This window comes from Suncus etruscus, chromosome 9 (genome assembly GCF_024139225.1).
Source record: "Suncus etruscus isolate mSunEtr1 chromosome 9, mSunEtr1.pri.cur, whole genome shotgun sequence".
In the NCBI taxonomy this organism is placed as follows: Eukaryota; Metazoa; Chordata; class Mammalia; order Eulipotyphla; family Soricidae; genus Suncus; species Suncus etruscus.
In genome coordinates this window covers 21,865,217-21,882,711 of record NC_064856.1, presented here as the reverse complement: position 1 = coordinate 21,882,711, position 17,495 = coordinate 21,865,217, and the positions used below count along the sequence as shown (strand labels likewise).

The 17,495-nt window shown below is 39.7% G+C and overlaps 1 protein-coding gene and 2 non-coding genes across 3 annotated transcripts in view; 1 reads left to right on the top strand and 2 right to left on the bottom strand.

The window, feature by feature from the left end:
* Positions 1 to 17,495, bottom strand: part of TOP1 (DNA topoisomerase I) — a 119,592-nt gene that overhangs the window by 45,975 nt on the left and 56,122 nt on the right. Inside the window, exons 6-8 of the mRNA XM_049779170.1 lie at positions 14,215 to 14,310; positions 11,639 to 11,714; positions 4,170 to 4,276 (exon numbers count right to left, since the gene is read on the bottom strand). Of these exons, the coding sequence (XP_049635127.1) occupies positions 4,170 to 4,276; positions 11,639 to 11,714; positions 14,215 to 14,310 (279 nt within the window). The remainder of the gene's footprint in view (positions 1 to 4,169; positions 4,277 to 11,638; positions 11,715 to 14,214; positions 14,311 to 17,495) is intronic.
* On the top strand, positions 968 to 1,074 carry LOC126019762 (U6 spliceosomal RNA). Its single transcript, XR_007499386.1, has one exon. It is a non-coding gene; the product is annotated as a U6 spliceosomal RNA (small nuclear RNA).
* On the bottom strand, positions 12,848 to 12,976 carry LOC126019289 (small nucleolar RNA SNORA30/SNORA37 family). The gene has a single exon (XR_007499019.1). It is a non-coding gene; the product is annotated as a small nucleolar RNA SNORA30/SNORA37 family (small nucleolar RNA).

The window sequence follows — 17,495 nt, the reverse complement described above, 5'->3', positions numbered from 1 at the left end:
GTAACCCCTGAGCGTCAAACGGGTGTGGCCCAAAAACCAAAAAAAAAAAAAAAAAAAAAAAAGAGTTAATACAATTAAAACAAAGATCACAGGAAAAAAAAAAGAAATTAAAATGTATTTAAAAATGGGCTGGGGAGGTGTGGGGCGGTGGCGCTAGAGGTAAGGTGCCTGCCTTGCCTGCGCTAGCCTTGGACGGACCGTAGTTCAATCCCCCGGCTTCCCATATGGCCCCCCAAGCCAGGAGGGACTTCTGAGCGCATAGCCAGGAGTAACCCTTGAGTGTCCCCGAGTGTGCCCCCCCCCAAAAAAAAAAAACCAAAAAAAAAGGGGGGGGGCTGGGATGCTAACTAAAGGGCCAGGCATGCATAAGACCCTAGGTTCAATGCCCATCACCACAGACTCTTGAGAAGCATCAAGTGAAGCTCTAGTGGTCCCTAGTACCACTGGGAAAGCTCTCTCAACAAAACATATTCTCAAAGTTTATCAACCAGACTTGATAATTCACCCACAATGGCAATACTGATAAAGGATTTCAACTACAGAAGGTAAAATATGCTATTAGACCTAATTTTACACCCAAAGCAGACCAGAATATTCTGAACTAGATTAAAAATAAATCTGCTTCAGAGCCTAATAAAAGTCAAGGTAGTAAAGGAAGGGGTCAAACAGCAGGAAATGTTACCAGCAGATGACAAGCAAACCTTTTCATGTAACATTTACTGAACACCCACAACAAAACCCAGAGAATCATTAATAGGCTCGTGAATTAACTCATCACTCTCCTATCTTCTAATAATTATCCCCAAACTTTTACATAAACTTTTGATTAGTTTCAAAGGAAAAAATGACATAAAATGAACACAAAAACACGGTCTCTTGAAAGGTCCATAATTCTCTTTACTAATTTTCTGTTTATATACTTTCCTTCTAAACCCAACTATATTCCCCCCAATAAAACCAGTTCATAGTGCTAGCTTCATCAGCACATATACTAAAACTGGTATGATACAGAGAAGATTAGCATGGCCCCTGCACAAGGATGACACGCAAATTCGTGAAGTGTTCCATATTTAAAAAATGAAAACAAAAACGAAAAAATGGGCCGAAGAGTTAGCATAGCGGCATTTGGCTTGCAAGCAGCCGATCCAGGACCTAAGGTGGTTGGTTCAAATCCCGGCATCCCACATGGTCCCCCGTGCCTGTCAGGAGCTATTTCTGAGCAGATAGCCAGGAGTAACCCCAGAGCACCGCAGGGTGTGGCCCAAAAACCAAAAAAAGAAAGTTTATAGATGTGCTGGGCATCACTACCACTGGAGCTCTGCTCCTCTCAAAATGAACCTCCCCAGTCATAAACCTTTCCTCTTTTCTCATATGCTGGGGGACATAATAGTTTGTAGTTACAAAAGTCAGATACCAGTGTATGCCTTGGACTTCTATACACACCCAATTATACAAAGTAATTATCTCAAAGCTAGAAAGGAAAAATGAGAATACAATAAAGAGACAAAAGGAATAGTCATGTTTTCTAATTTATATAGCTCAGGATCATTTACATTTTTCAACATGTAAACAGAAACCATGTATTAATACAATTTTAAGTGTTTATTTCAAATTTCTATTTTTTTGGTCCACACCTGGTAATACTCAGGGGTTACTCCTCACTACGCGGCTAGAAATTGCTCCTGGCTTGGGGAACCATAAGGGAGGTCCGGGGGATCCAACTAAGGCCTCTCCTAGATTGACCATGTGCGTGGCAAATGCCCTACCGATGTGCTATTGCTCCAGCCCCTATTTCAATTTTTTTGTTTGTTTTTTTGGGTCACACCCAGCAGCACTCAGGGGTTACTCCTGACTCTACACTCAGAAATGGCTCCTGGCAGGCTCAGGGGACCATATGGGATGCCGGGATTCGAACTACTGTCCCTCTGCATGCAAGGCAAGTGCCCTATTTCCATGCTATCTCTCGGGCCCCTATTTCAAATTTCTAAGCAAAATTTGTACTAGTTAAAGCTATATTCAAGTGTGAACTTCCAATATAATGCACCAGAGTCAATGTGTTAATTTAAAAAAATGTTTCCCATCCAAACACATTTGTCAAAAGGAATCTTAGGGCAACAGAAGCTGAGAGGTCCTGGCAGAGGAAAACTAATACTCTAATGCTGTGTGTGGTTGCTCTAACACTGTGTGTTTGCTGAAAATATGGTGACCTTTACAATACACTTGTATTGCAAATCACTGTGCCCAATTAAAACTGAAAAGGAAAAATAAGACAAAAAAATATAAACTTTGGGGCCAAGAAATAGATAGAAGGGTTAGTATACATGTTTGTATATGATAGGGTTGTATTTAATCCCTGCATATGGCTCCCAGATGAGCACCAGTAGCAATCAGGTTTAGACCCTGAGTACCAGAGGCTCCCCCCACCTTTGTAGTGATAACTGTCTTCCATAAATCTGTCTGATTCTTTACTCCTAAAAAAACAATGCCAGAGCTGGACTGATAGCACAGCAGTAGGGCATTTTGCCTTGCATGTGGCTGATCTAAGATGAACTCGAGTTTGATCCCCAGCTTCCCATATGGTCCCCCAAGCCTTCCAGAAACAATTTCTGAATATAGAGCCAGGTGTAACCCCTGAGTGCTACTGGGTTTGGCCCCAAAACCAAAATAAATAAAATGATAACATGTTTTTTAACTTATGTTCTAAAATCCAGACACTGGTATTAATCTTTCCCAATTAGAGACATTAAAAGAAAATAAAAAGATCCTTTCTTTTCAGATCTTGACATGTTTGACTAGGTTATGAAGTTGACCCCATATTAATTTTCTTTCACGAACTAACCATTCCTCACTTTTTAATTAGGTCAATGTTCTTCACCTTTTTTTGTTTTTTGTTTTTGTTTTGTTTTGTTTTGGTTTTTGGGTCACACCCGGCAGTGCTCAGGGGTTACTCCTGGCTCTACGCTCAGAAATTGGTCCTGACAAGCTCAGGGGACCATATGGGATGCCAGGATTTGAACCACGGTCCTTCTGCATGCAAGGCAAACGCTTTACCTCCATGCCATCTCTCTGGCCCCTCTTCACCTTTCTATACCTGTGAACCAGCATACAGGACCGTATGCATACTGGTCCAAAGACTACTAATTATAACCATTGCAATAGCAGTGGTTTTCAACCTTTCTACATACAACTACAGACTAATATTGATCTGTAGATTTGTAGCTGAAGAAACTATATTCTATTTTTTTTTCATTCAAAGGGCTTGAGTTTATTTAACATACAAAAGATTTATTTTTGAAGTACAACATTTTAAATAATTTCCTTACATGTCTGCTTATATGTCTAGCTTCTAATAAATATAAAATGGTCAATTAGTTTTGTTTAGAAACCAATTTTAAAACATATAAGCAAATTTTCCAAAAATAATTTTTCCAATTATCTATCTTTACCCTAATGTTTTAAATACAATTTTCTTCATTGCTAAACTCCGATATATTCATAGGTCTATTCATACAGTTCTTTTTCTTTTCTTTCTTTTTTTTTGGGGGGGGGGTCACACCTGGCAGTGCTCAGGGATTACTCCTGGCTCTAGGTTCAGAAATAGCCCCTGCCAGGCACAGCGGACCATATGGGATGCCAGGATTCGAACCAACATCCTTCTGCGTGAAAGGCAAACGCCTTACCTCCATGCTATCTCTCCGGCCCCATACAGTTCTTTTTCAATAAGATGTTACCTAGTCTTGAAATCAACAAAGTTGAAAATAAGTCAATGTTTTCACTACTTCATGTTTCACTAAAAACCATTATTTTAAAATTGTTCTGGAGTGGTTTATTTTAAACTTGTTCTAGAGGGTTTTTTTTGGTTTGTTTTTTAGGTTTTGGGCCACACCAGGCAGTACTCAAGGATTACTCCTGGCTCTGTGCTCAAGAAATATTCCTGGTGATGCTCGAGGACCATATAATTTAGGGTGCTGGGGATTGAATTCAGTTCAGCCGCATGCATGGCAAGTGCCCTACAATCTATGCTATTGCTCCAGCACCTTGGTAGAGTCTTTTAAATACTAACACTGTTCCCTCCCAAGTACCAGGCTATCAATTTCAATAATTCAACGAGTCTTGCTTAATGATAATGAGAATAATAGCTAACATTCAACACAGCACTGAGATGTTACCATTTCCATTTTTGCTCCTCTTCTTTCTTCGGCTTCTTTTTCTTGCTATCTGGCTCAGGAACTTTTTTGTCTTTATCTTTATTCTTGGGTTTTTTCAATTTAACATCCTATAAAGAAACATGGTAAGAAAATACTTATTTAAGAACAAATCACGTTTCTAGAATTGGAAGCGCCATTTGAAAGAAAATTTGTAACCTGAGTGTCAGGAGAAGTAAATCCTCCCCATTTAACATATTTTACTGGAACGTTAACAGTCTTTTTTTACCTAAACTCGCTGATAAGTTAACAGAGATAAAAATTAAAAAGCACTTTTCCCAGGCCCAGAAAAATAGAAATGTGTTACTTAGAAAAACTGCCTAGCAAGGATGGTCACAAGTTCAAGTCCCCAGTCTCCCCATGTATAAAGCATAATATGGGCAGCTCTATGATTTGACCCTGGAAACTCAGCTGTCTTCAATCTCTAGTGTTGTAAACAATTTCCAACCATACTGCAGTCAGTAATTTGTAAGAATTTCCAAAGAGCTACAACCATTTGGCAAGCACTACAATGTAAAATATTCCATGACCATGTACCATAACCAGGAAGTATAGCCTCAGACTAGTGAGAATGTGCTAGCATTGGAACAGGATAAAAAGAAAAGGCTGGGGAACTAGTACTAATTCAATCCCATACTACACGTTCCCTATGTGTTACTAGTATGGTCCTAGAAGTCACAGGCTCTGCCAGGTCCAAGCAACATCGCATCCTCAAACCTAATATTTAACTGTGTGGCCTGCTTACTCTGGAAGAGTCCTTCCCTCACCTCCCTGTCTCTCTCCCCCAATGAGCAAGCACCATAGATCAACAACAGCACATGCTCCATAGCTAGACTGTACTAACCTGCATAAATCACAAAAAAAGAAAAGGAAAAGTGGAAAGAGTGAATAAAAATATAAGTATGGGGCAGGGATGGAATAGAGGTTAGGGCATATATTCACAATTCCACAATCTACCTGATGAGATACATTCCAAATACCCCAAGTTATCCCAACCCATGCTGGGTACAGCCCTAGAGGCCCAAAGCATCACTAAGTATGGCCCAGAAGGGCCCCAGTGACATCAGGGTAGCCAGGTATCTCCAGTAGCACAGCATTCTCAGGTCTTTGTGTTGAACTTCAGGCCCAGTTTCCCATGATCTTTTGGTGAGCTACCCCGCAGGTTTCCCAAGCACCCTTGGACGATCCCTCCCCCTCAAATAAAAATCCCATACTTACTCTGTAGGAGGACAGCCTGGGAAACTTAGAAAATTTTACACAATCCTCTCTACAGAGGTATATAAAATAAGTATACATATCAAACATTTATGGCTAACAAATCCTAAAAAAATTCATTTTTAAAAGGCCCTCCCAAATCAGTTTATTATCTTCATTTTTTTTAAAGTATTTTCATCTTTAAGTCTCTTTAAATAGTGAGGATAGGAGACTTTCTATCATACACTTCATATATAATCTGAAAGAAAACCTTCTTTGTTTATTTGTTTTGGTTTTTGGACCATACTGGACAATGCTAAGGGGTTACTTCCTGTCCCTGAGCAAAGGAGGCTCAGAGGGCCATCTGGGGTGCTGAGGATTGAAACCCAGGTCAGCCACATACAAGGCAAATGCACTACCCGCTGTGCTATCTATCACTCAGACCCCTGAAAGGAAATTCTTTTTTTTTTGTTTTTGTTTTTGTTTTTGGGCCACACCCGGCGGTGCTCAGGGGTTACTCCTGGCTGTCTGCTCAGAAATAGCTCCTGGCAGGCACGGGGGACCATATGGGACACCGGGATTCGAACCAACCACTTTTGGTCCTGGATCGGCTGCTTGCAAGGCAAATGCCCGCTGTGCTATCTCTCCGGGACCTGAAAGGAAATTCTTTATCAAGTATAGCAATATGCATTCTATCACTGCTTTCATAAGCATTTGGATAAGAAGTCACAAAGCACTTGAAAGGTTCTAAAATTATTACCAATTTCTTTAATGTTATTTCCATTCTTTTTCTTTTTTGGGGGGCCCACACCCAGTGGAGCACAGGGGTTACTCCTGGCTGTGTTCAGAAATTGCTCCTTGCAGGCTCAAGAGACCATATGAAATGCCAGGAATCAAACCACCATCTGGCCTGGGTTGGCTGTGTGCAAGGCAAATGTCCTACGCTATGCTATCTCACCAGTCCTATCTTTTTTAAGATTCTTCTTTAAACTATCACTCCTTTTTTTGTTTGTTTTGTTTTGGGGTCCCACCCGGCAGTGCTCAGGGGTTACTCCTGGATCTGCGCTCAGAAATTGCCCCTGGCAATTTGGACCATATGGAATGCTGGGATTTGAACCATCGTCCTTCTGCATGCAACTCTCCAGCCCCTAAACTATAACTCCTGAGCTGCACAGAAACATAGGAAATGAAACCAACCCCAAACATGTTGGGGTGAAAAGATAGCATCACAGGATGTAACAGCCCTAGAGACCCTCCTCCCAAACACTGCCACCATATGGCCCAAGTAACAGCGCATCCATAGGCCCTGACACTGAATTACCAGCTTGACTGGCAAGAATCAACACAAAACAAACAAGGGGGCTGAGTCGATATGGATGTGGATAGGGTGCTTGCTTTACATGCTACCAACCTGGGTTCAATCTCTGGAATCCATTATGAATTATGGTTCCCCAGGCACCATCAGGAATGATTCCTCAATGCAGAACCAGGAGTAAACCATGAACATCACCCAGTATTCTCTTCCACCCAATCCCCTACCCAAAACAAAACAAAACAAAACTAACAATAATAACCCAAGTATGGGTAGGGTGCCTGCTTTGAATATAGCCAATCTGCTTTGATTCCCAGCACTCTACATATTGTTCCCCGAGCATCTACAGAGTGATTCCTGAGTACAGAGCCAGAAGGAAGCCATGAGTATTGCTGAGTATGGCCCCAAAACAAAGCACCAATAAAGAAGTGTATGTCATTAATACAGGAGCTAAATCTTAAAATATATATATGTGCAAGTCCACTCCACAGAATCATAAACTCTTCGGAATTGCGATTTTTTTTCCCCTTTTGGGCCACACCCTGTGACACTCAGGAGTTACTCCTGGCTATGTACTCAGAAATCGCTCCTGGCTGGGGAACCATATGGGATGCTGGGATCAAACCAAGATCCATACTGAATCAGCCATGTGCAAGGCAAATGCCCTACCGCTGTGCTATCGCTCTGGCCCCCATTTCTTTAATATAACTACTCATGAAAACTTATCTTTATTCAACAATACATAATATTTAAAGCTTTTTTTCTTTTTGTTTTTCATTTGTTTGTTTTCGGACCACACCCAGTGATGCTCAGGGGTTACTCCTGGCTATGCGCTCAGAAATCATTCCTGGCTTGGGAGACCATATGAGAAAGAGGGGAATTGAGCCACGGTCCATTCTAGGTTAGCACGTGCAAGGCAGGCGCCCTACTGCTTGTACCACCACTCCAGCCCAATATTTAAAGTATTTTTGTTTTTGTTTTTGGGTCACACCCAGCAGCGCTCAGGGGTTACTCCTGGCAGGCTCGGAGGACCATATGGGATGCCGGAATTCGAACCAATGACCTTCTGCATGAAAGGCAAACGCCTTACCTCCATGCTATCTCTCCAGTCCCTAAGCTTTTTTTTTTTAAGTAATCTTAAATTATGGAATGGTATAGCTTGAAAGAATTTTATAGACAATTTGGTCTGACCTCAAGTTACCAGGAGACTAAAATAGGCTTTGTTGCTTGCTCTAGGTCATCTGACCACGATGAAAGCACACATTTCCAAAAACAACAGAATGTGTGTAATTCAGGAAAAAAACTGAAACCATTGAATATTCATGATCATGATAGATTGGCAATCAAGATAGTATGATAAAGACTTAGGGTCTTTAAGAATAAAGTTTTTGCCTTTGAGGTAGAAGATGAAAGATTATGGTCAGTGGGATAGTACAGTGGGTAAATGTTGCCCTGATGCTGCCAATCAGGATTTATCCCAGTACCATGTCCAGTCTCCCATGAGAACCATCAAGAGTAAGACCTAAACAGAGCTGAGAGTAAAACTCATTCCCCCCTAAAATAAATAAAAAGGCTGTAATACCACATATATGTTAAACTAGGAATAAAGAATATAAATTGTCAAAATGGTTTAGAAAAAATATTAAAGTGGCACATTAATTCTGATTTTAATTTTTTTTTTAATTTTTAAATTTTTTTTTTGATTTTTGGGTCACTCCTGGCTCTATGCCCAGGAATCGCTCCTGGCAGGCTCAGGGGACCATATGAATGCCGTGATTCAAACCACCATCCTTCTGCATGCAAGGCAAATGCTCTACCTCCATGCTATCTCTCCGGCCCCAATTCTGATTATTCTTGGTTTTTGGGTCACACCCTGCAGTGCTCAGGGATGACTCCTTGCTCTACGCTCAGAAATCACTCTTGGAAGGCTCAAAGGACCATACGGGATGCCGGGATTCGAACCACCGACCTTCAGCATGCAAGGCAAATGCTCTACCTCCGTGCTATCTCTCCAGCCCCAATTCTGATTATTCTTGGTTTTTGGGTCACACCCTGCAGTGCTCAGGGATGACTCCTGGTTCTACGCTCAGAAATCACTCCTGGCAGGCTCAGGGGACCATACGGGATGCCGGGATTCGAACCACCGACCTTCGAACCACCGACCTTCGGTATGCAAGGCAAATGCTTTACCTCCATGCTATCTCTCCGGCCCCAATTCTGATTATACTTTAGGCTGCATCACACCACAGGAAAAGGAAATGTTTTCCAGTTAAGAACCTTTCTAAACAATTTCTGAATAGTTATGCAGATGGCCTTCCCATCAGGAAACTACTGGCTACACTGTATGCTCTAAGAGGTCTCAATATGGAATAATCAGTCACTGAAAAATCTTAGAACAATTCCCAGAAATGAAAAAACCATAGCCAGCAAGTAAAGTTTGATGACCTACACTGCCATCTGGAGTCACTGTAACAATAAAACTTGTCTATTAAAATTCAAATTTTCAGTATGCAATCAAAAAAAAAAATCCTCCTGCATAGTGTTCCTAAAGAGAAAAATAGATACTTAAAAAATAAAATAAACCATCTACTTCCAAACAGAAAAAAAAAGCATTATTTCCTATAAATTCAAGAATACAGAAAGCATGTAAAGTTTGTTTATTTCCTTTTGACTAGTATATGCTATTGTAAACTGAGAGTGGAGTGACTATCATAATAGTGATGCAAATATTCTTGAACTTGTCAGATCCTTAAACTTGTCATAAACCTGAACTTCAAACAAGAATAGATTAGTTGCCAGAAAGAACTATAATTCTGTAACTCACCTACTTCTTAATATGATTTTATTAAAGATCCCTGTCCCTTCTTTTGTAGTTAGGAAGACAGCATAGTAATTAGAAGGGCTGGTTCTAGAATCAGACTGCAGGGGAACAAATACCAGTTTTACCGTTTGGTAGCTATGGCCTTTGGCAAATTCAATCTCACTATTCCTGTAAAATGATATACACGAGCAATCACTTTTCTCTAAGGGCTCTTTCAAATATTAAATAATATATAAAGCATGTAGAATAAATATCTAACATGCAATAAACACTACTGCATTTAATGGTAATTTTTTAAATTGATTGGTTTATGAGCCACACCCAGCGGCACCCATGGGTAGGTAACTCCTGGTTCTGCACTCAGAAATCACCTCTTAAAGGCCAGAAGACCATATGGGATGCCAGGAATCAAACTGGGTCTCTTCCAGGTTGGCTTCATGCAAGGCAAACGAACTACCTCTGTGCTTATCTCGAAACCCCTTAATGGTAATTATTAATATTATTCACACTGCTACTAAAATCAAGTACTCTCTTAAGACACATTTCCATGTGCTATCATCATTTTTTACCACTACTACTTCAACTTTTACACTTTCATATCCTTTATGCCCACGATAGCAGCTAACATTAAATGTAGCATGAGCTGAATCATATCTTCTCTTAAGAGAGCTGCAAGATTAAAACTGGTGATGCTGACAATTTTATTACGAACAATTCCTTGATACAACAGAAAGTTCCCAGAGATATCATTAAAATCTACCACAAGCATCAAATAAAACCCTTCCTTAGTACAGAAAATTCCCCAAAGATATTATTACATTATATTTCAAAATCTACCACAAGCAGCAAATAATACCCTTAGAAAAGCACCTAAATTGAACTGAGATTTTAAGAACAGATATAGTCAGGAGACAGGAAGAGCACATGAGTTCCAGACAAAGGGAACAGCATGTGCCACATAAAGCTTAAAAGCATAAAAGAATCTTGTGTTGAAAAGTAACAAAAGTGGGGCCGGGCGGTGGCGCTAAAGGTAAGGTGCCTGCCTGCGCTAGCCTTGGATGGACCGCGGTTCGATCCCCTGGTTTCCCATATGGTCCCCCAAGCCAGGAGCGACTTCTGAGCACATAGCCAGGAGTAACCCCTGAGCGTCACCGGGTGTGGCCCAAAAACCAAAAACCAAAAAAAAAAAAAAAAAAAAAAAAAAGAAAAGAAAAGAAAAGAAAAGAAAAGTAACAAAAGTGACCAATGTGCCAGAACCAGGTAAATTAGAAGAGGTACAAGATTGTCAAGGAGGACCCATATTAAAGAGTTGTTGTGGTAAATAGTCTAGACTTCATCCTAAATCCAACAGGATTTCAAGGACCTTGTGATGTAATAAGCTACCCAAAGTCAGTGACAAGCAACTTTTGTTTCTTTTTTGTTGTTGTTGTTGTTGTTTTGGGGTCACTACCTGGCAGTGCTTAGGGGTTACTCCTGGCTCTATGCTCAGAAATCATTCCTGGCAGGCTCGGGGGACCATATGGGATGCCAGAATTCAAACCACCGTCCTCCTGCAAGCAAGGCAAATGCCCTATGTCCATGCTATCTCTCTGGCCCCGACAAGCACGTTTTATTAGATATGAGTATTGAAAAATATAACCTTAAGGAATTTAAAGTATGTTAAGGACTTCTCTTAAAAGCATGAAAATGATGCTGTTTCTTCAAGAATATCCAGTTGGAACTAAAAGTAGATACCCCAAAAGTTATAGTGTGCTTAAACCTAAGAGCAAGGGCTGGAGAGCTAGTACAGCAAGTTGGGTGTTTTATCTTGCACAGGTGACAGGTAGTAGTCCCCTGAAGAACCCTCCAAACTCCCACCAAATCTACCAGTAGATCCCCTGGGCACAGTGCCAGAAATTAGTTCTGAGAATCATCAGTATGGGCCAAAACTAAGCAAAATAACTAATAGTACATAGTCAATACAACGTGTTTTTAAGTTTATAAGGCCCCCAATATTTCCTCTTCAAACCAATAAATTCCTTAAACCAATTTACCTTCAGTAGCCGTTTTATGAAAAATTTTATCCAATCTCAAGACCCAAACAGTTTATAAAATCTTTTTACTAACCTCCTCTTCCTCTAGTTTTCGTTTCTTCTCCTTTTTGATATCTTCTGTTTTAATTTTCTTAGGTTTATAATCAGCACTAGAAAGGAAAATATGAATATGCAGGTAAGACAGTTGTGACTAATGCTAGAAAGATCTGAAATCACTGGTAAAGAATTATGTAGTACTCTGCAATTATTATAAACTATAATACATCAATAAAAAAAAACTTAAAGAACTGGGATGCTAGTACAGGTATTAATGTGCTTTCTTGCCCCTGGTCAACCTCAGTTCATTATCTAGCACCACTTACAGTTCTCCAGCACTGCTTGGAGTGATCCCTAAGCACTAAGAGACAGGAGTAAGTTCTGTGCATAGCAGGTCTTATACAAAATCTAATCTAGGGCCCGGAGAGATAGCACAGCTGCGTTTGCCTTGCAAGCAGCCGATCCAGGACCAAAGGTGGTTGGTTCGAATCCCGGTGTCTCATATGGTCCCCCGTGCCTGCCAGGAGCTATTTCTGAGCAGACAGCCAGGAGTAACCCCTGAGCAATGCCGGGTGTGGCCCCAAAAACAAAACAAAACAAAACAAACAAACAAAAAAAAACAAAAAAAAACCTAATCTAAAACAAAACAATGATAAAAAGATAACTGAATCGTTGTGTGACTCAGTAATGCTCATTAGATTAAGACCCACACCTGAGGTTTGGTGAGAATTCAACAAATAACCAACTAATAAACTATTGTTAGACTGGTGGGACCGGGTCTAATCCCTAGGCTAGAGTGAGTGAGTGAGTGAGTGAGTGAGTGAGTGAGTGAGTGAGTGAGTGAGTGAGTGAGTGAGTGTCTGTCTAGGCTAGAGTGTGTGTGTGTGTGTGTGTGTGTGTGTGTGTGTGTGTGTGTGTGTGTGTGTGTGTGTGTGTGTCTGTCTGTCTGTCTGTCTGTCTGTCTGTCTGAGTTCTTGCCTTAGCACCAAGATGGTTTTCTAAGCTCAGGCCTAAGTAATACATGAACAGAGCCAGGAATAAAACCTAAGCACAACAAGGTGTGTGTTAACCTCTCCATTACAAATACATACACAAAAATGAGTCCCAGCAAAGCCCCACATACAAGTGAGACTCAGTAGCTCATCTTTTGGGATTCACAATAAAGCACTACAATCAAGTATGCAATCACTAATCAGTCCCAAAATACACATAACAAAAGGGAATGAGAAAAAAATAAAATCTACCCCTCTGTCCCACTAAGTGGCAGCTGCCACTGGTACACTGCCAGGACAAGGTTACAAGCAAGGAGTTTTCTCTAAGCACCAGCTATCAAATCCTGGGCCCACAGTCTGAGGAGGACCTGTGAAAGTGCTATGAAAAACAATTTGTTTAAGAAGTGAAACAAAAATTCTTCAGAGGCTTCTATGGCAGACATAGCTGTTCTTTTCAACTCGGCACTACACATGGTCAAGAACAGGAACAAAGAAAATAACAAAGATTGGATCAGGGACAAACAGTTACAGCTCTATATAAAACAAACCTAACAACATTATAAAAGATACAGGCCTAGAAGAGAAGAGAAGGGGAGGAGATAGTGATCTACAAAACACGGACACCCCTATATGATGGAAATCTGGGACCCAAATGCACTAGTACAACAATGACCGCTCTGAGCACTGAGTCAGGAGTAAGCCCCAAGTACAGTTTAGCATGCCCTTCCTAGCACTCCCAAAACAAACAAACAAAAAAAAACCCACAAATGTTTGTGTGTATATATAAATTACAAACAAAATTTAACAACTTTACTGAACAAATCTGTCAAAAAGGTACAGATACATTTGAAATAATTGTTAGATGTAGAAGCAATTTGTATTTCTTCTATAAACTGAAACTTTAAATGTACTAATAAGCACAAATTTTTGGGTAAATTGCTTTAACATTGAAAACTATCAATACATTGACAAACATAAGAAAATAGAAAATACTTGTTACTATTTTAAATTCTTCAAACATGTATTGTTTTTCCAAATAAAAAATAAGTATATAGGGGCTGGAGAGGTAGCATGGAAATAAGGTGTTTGCCTTGCATGAGGAAGGTTGGTGGTTCGAATCACGGCATCCCATATGGTGGTCCCCTGAGCCTGCCAGGAACGATTTCTGAGCATAAAGCCAGGAGTAACTCCTGAGTGCAGCCAGAAGCGACCCAAAAACCAAAAAAAAAAAAAAAAAGAGTATATAAATGTTATCTATTTTTTTTTTGTTTTTGGGGTCACATCCGTTTGATGCTCAGGGGTTACTCCTGGCTAATCGCTTAGAAATTGCCCCTGGCTTAGGAGACCAAACCGTGGTTCTTCCTTGGCTAGCACTTGCAAGGCATACACTTTACCTCTAGCGCCACCTCACCGGCCCCAGATATTACCTATTTAAGCTTCACATATTGGGGAGAACATACTGGGGCTTAGCAAACTTTACTTCTCATAATTCAAAGAGAAAATGTCACAAAGTCCTTTAATCACAAATTCAAAATGAGGAAATTAAAGTTTCTTTGTATTGTACAACCATGTACTTATGTTTTAAATGACTCCTTTTATTTTTTAAGAACCAGATACTCACTCATCCTCATCTCGTGGTCTCTTTAATGGCTTTATATCCTCTTTAGGAGGAACAAAAAAGTTATCATCTTCAGGTTCATCTTTAATTCGTGGAGGACTAGGAAGAAAAAAATTGCTAATGAGTTTTAGAATATCTATATTAAATAAGTAAAGATACACTGAGAAGCAGTTAATATAAAACAACAAAACATAATTGTACATATATACTAAAAGGTTTTTCATAAGTACTTTCCCTCATTTAATTCTAACTATTATGTGGCAAATAGTATTGTCTTCATCAGACAGTGAACATGAAATATCATGATGCCTGATATTAGGACTCCTTATTCTAAATCAGTATTCTTTTTAAAATTTAATTGCTTCTGACAGTACTATCCACAAACCACAACAAGAACACACTTACATGTTTCTTCTCCCTATTTGAGGGGTCTACAATGTAAGTAACTTCACACTATTTAAATGTTCCAAGAAATTTCACAAGAAATAAGAATTTATGTCCTAAATTTAGTACCTTAAACATCTAAAAAATATATATAGCATTTTCCAATTCAAAGGCCCAGAGCAAATGTTATTCTTACTCAAACCTGTTGTTCAATTTTCTAACTCAGCTTTACTCACTTACACACAGCAAAGTATCTTGCCATTATTTTTTGTCAGGATTTTTACTTCAAGGCAAACAGAAAAATAGTACAGGAGTTAAGGTCTTGCCTTAAATGCTGCTGCTGGTCCTGGTTTGCTCTCTAGCATCATATATGGTCCCCAGGCACTGGCAGGGGTCATTCCTGAACAAAGTCAGGAATAGCCCCTGAACACTAAGTGTGGAGAGCGAAAGAGAGGAATAGAGGGAAGGGGGCGAAAGGGGAGGAGTCAGAGACAGAGACAGAGAGAAAGAAAAAAAGAGGGATGCAGGGAGGGAAATGTAGGGGGGAAAAAAACTAAATTCTAGAAGATGATTCTGTTAACAACAAACTTAACCCAAAGAGGAAGAAGTAAGTAATATTAAGTAATAATGGGTTAGTAGGATGAATCAATTCTTTGCATGCAAGAGAAAAGGTTCAATTTGGCTACCACATGGTCCCTTTAAGCAACTATAGCAGAAAACACACAGCTGGAAGTAGCTCCCCCAGTTACCATTGGGTATGACCCAATATAATTTTCTACATAACAAAACTGATCCACCAGTGAAATACCTGCATTCTCTTTATACCAAATACAATTAAGCTAGCAAGTAGTCCCACAAAATAAAGAGATCAGAGTACGTTCTTAATTGTCCAATCTAGGTAACTGCCCTAGACTCAGTGGCTTTATCTAAATCAGAATTGTCCAGGGTGGCTTTCAGTGCTAATGCTCTTTGAAAATCATTTTGCATCCCACAAATACTTAGAGGGCACTAGCTGCTTCTTGTCTATATGACCTGGAATTTATAGCAAAATTTCAAATATGTTCTCAGCTATTAGAAATAAAATTGTGGGGCCAGAGCAATTGCACAGCAGTAGGGCATTTGCCTTGCACGCAGCTGACTCAGGATGAACCTAGGTTTGATCCCCAGCACCCCATATGGTCCCCTAAGCCAGGAGCACATAGCCAGGAGTATATAACCCCTGAGCGTCACTGGGTGTGACTCAAAAACCAAAACCAAAACAAACAAAAGAAATCGTACTATGTTTTACAATGTAGATGAACTAGAAGGTGTGATATTGAGTGAAATAAAAAAGGAGTAAGTACAAAATGAACAACAAAATGACAACAGATACTAAGAGTCATCCTATATGATGGATTGGGAAGGAAACTTAAGACACTGAGGAGAAATGTGGACACTAGTGGGTGCTCAAACATTGCAGACCTGAACATTACTATTAAGAGTACTATAATTTGTAGTAACTAAAATGCAAACACTTATTTTTTTAAATCTTTAATTAAAGCTTAATACCTTTCCTTGTACTGAATTTTTTTTTTTTTTGTGGTTTTTTTTTGGGTCATACCCGGCAGTGCTCAGGGGTTATTTCTGGCTCCAGGCTCAGAAATTGTTCCTGGCAGGCACAGGGGACCATATGGGGCGCCGGGATTCGAACCAATGACCTCCTACATGAAAGGCAAACGCCTTACCTCCATGCTATCTCTCCGGCCCCCTGAATTTTTTTTTCTTTATCCTATCACTGATTTCCCCAGTTACTCTCCCATTGTCCCATCTCCACTTATTTTTTTTTTAATTTCAAGTCAATTGAAAGGACAAAGTTCAAAGGAAGCAAAACTCTCAAAATACTAATTCTAATCAATAATTCAAGCACCCCCAACATTTAACAAATCTTTTGATTATGTCTAAAACCCAAATATGAATAACTTTGTAAATCACAATGGTTTAAATTAATATTTAAAAAAAAATCTATTGTGTTGGGACTAGTGCCAGAAAATATGTCTAAAACCTAAATATGACTATGTAAATCATGGTGCTTTAATTTTTTAAATTTAAATTAAAAAATAAATCCACAGTCACTGTGACAACAGAATACAAGATCATAACTCTAGTTTATTTTTTAAACTAGGAAGAACCTTCCTCAAACAGATTTATTTTAGAGAGTTAGAAGTGATGAAGAAACAATCAAAATTACAGAAAAGGCTGCTCTGACTTGTGCATGTTTGCTTCTCCTAGAAAAGACATTATATAACTCCACTCAAACATTTAATTATATCCCGAATATATAAATCCAAGTATTCATGGATCTGTCTCAGAATATTACTAAGGGTGAATTCAGAGTAGGATTGTTTTCTTTTTTCCCCCAGGAAACTCAATGATTACTACTGTCTGATAAATAAAGCTGATAGAAAACATTTGGAAAACTAGTGAGTTGGGGGAGGTCATACAACCTTTTATCTTTTTCTCTTTTTGGTTTTTGGGCCACACCCGGCGGTGCTCAGGGGTTACTCCTGGCTGTCTGCTCAGAAATAGCTCCTGGCAGGCACGGGGGACCATATGGGACACCGGGATTCGAACCAACCACCTTTGGTCCTGGATCGGCTGCTTGCAAGGCAAACGCCGCTGTGCTATCTCTCCGGGCCCAATCTTGTATCTTTTAAATGCTAAAATTCAATAAGTGATTTAAGTAAAAGTAAAATTTTATGTTACACAAATCCCACCCTCCTTTCATCACCTCCCTAGTTTAGAAGTTTCACTGACATACCACTTGTTTACAAAATCACTAACATTCAGTATATTAAATTTCTGTAGCAGTCACCACTCGTATCATCCAAGTTCCAATTCTATATCCCACTAAGACTCCTCCA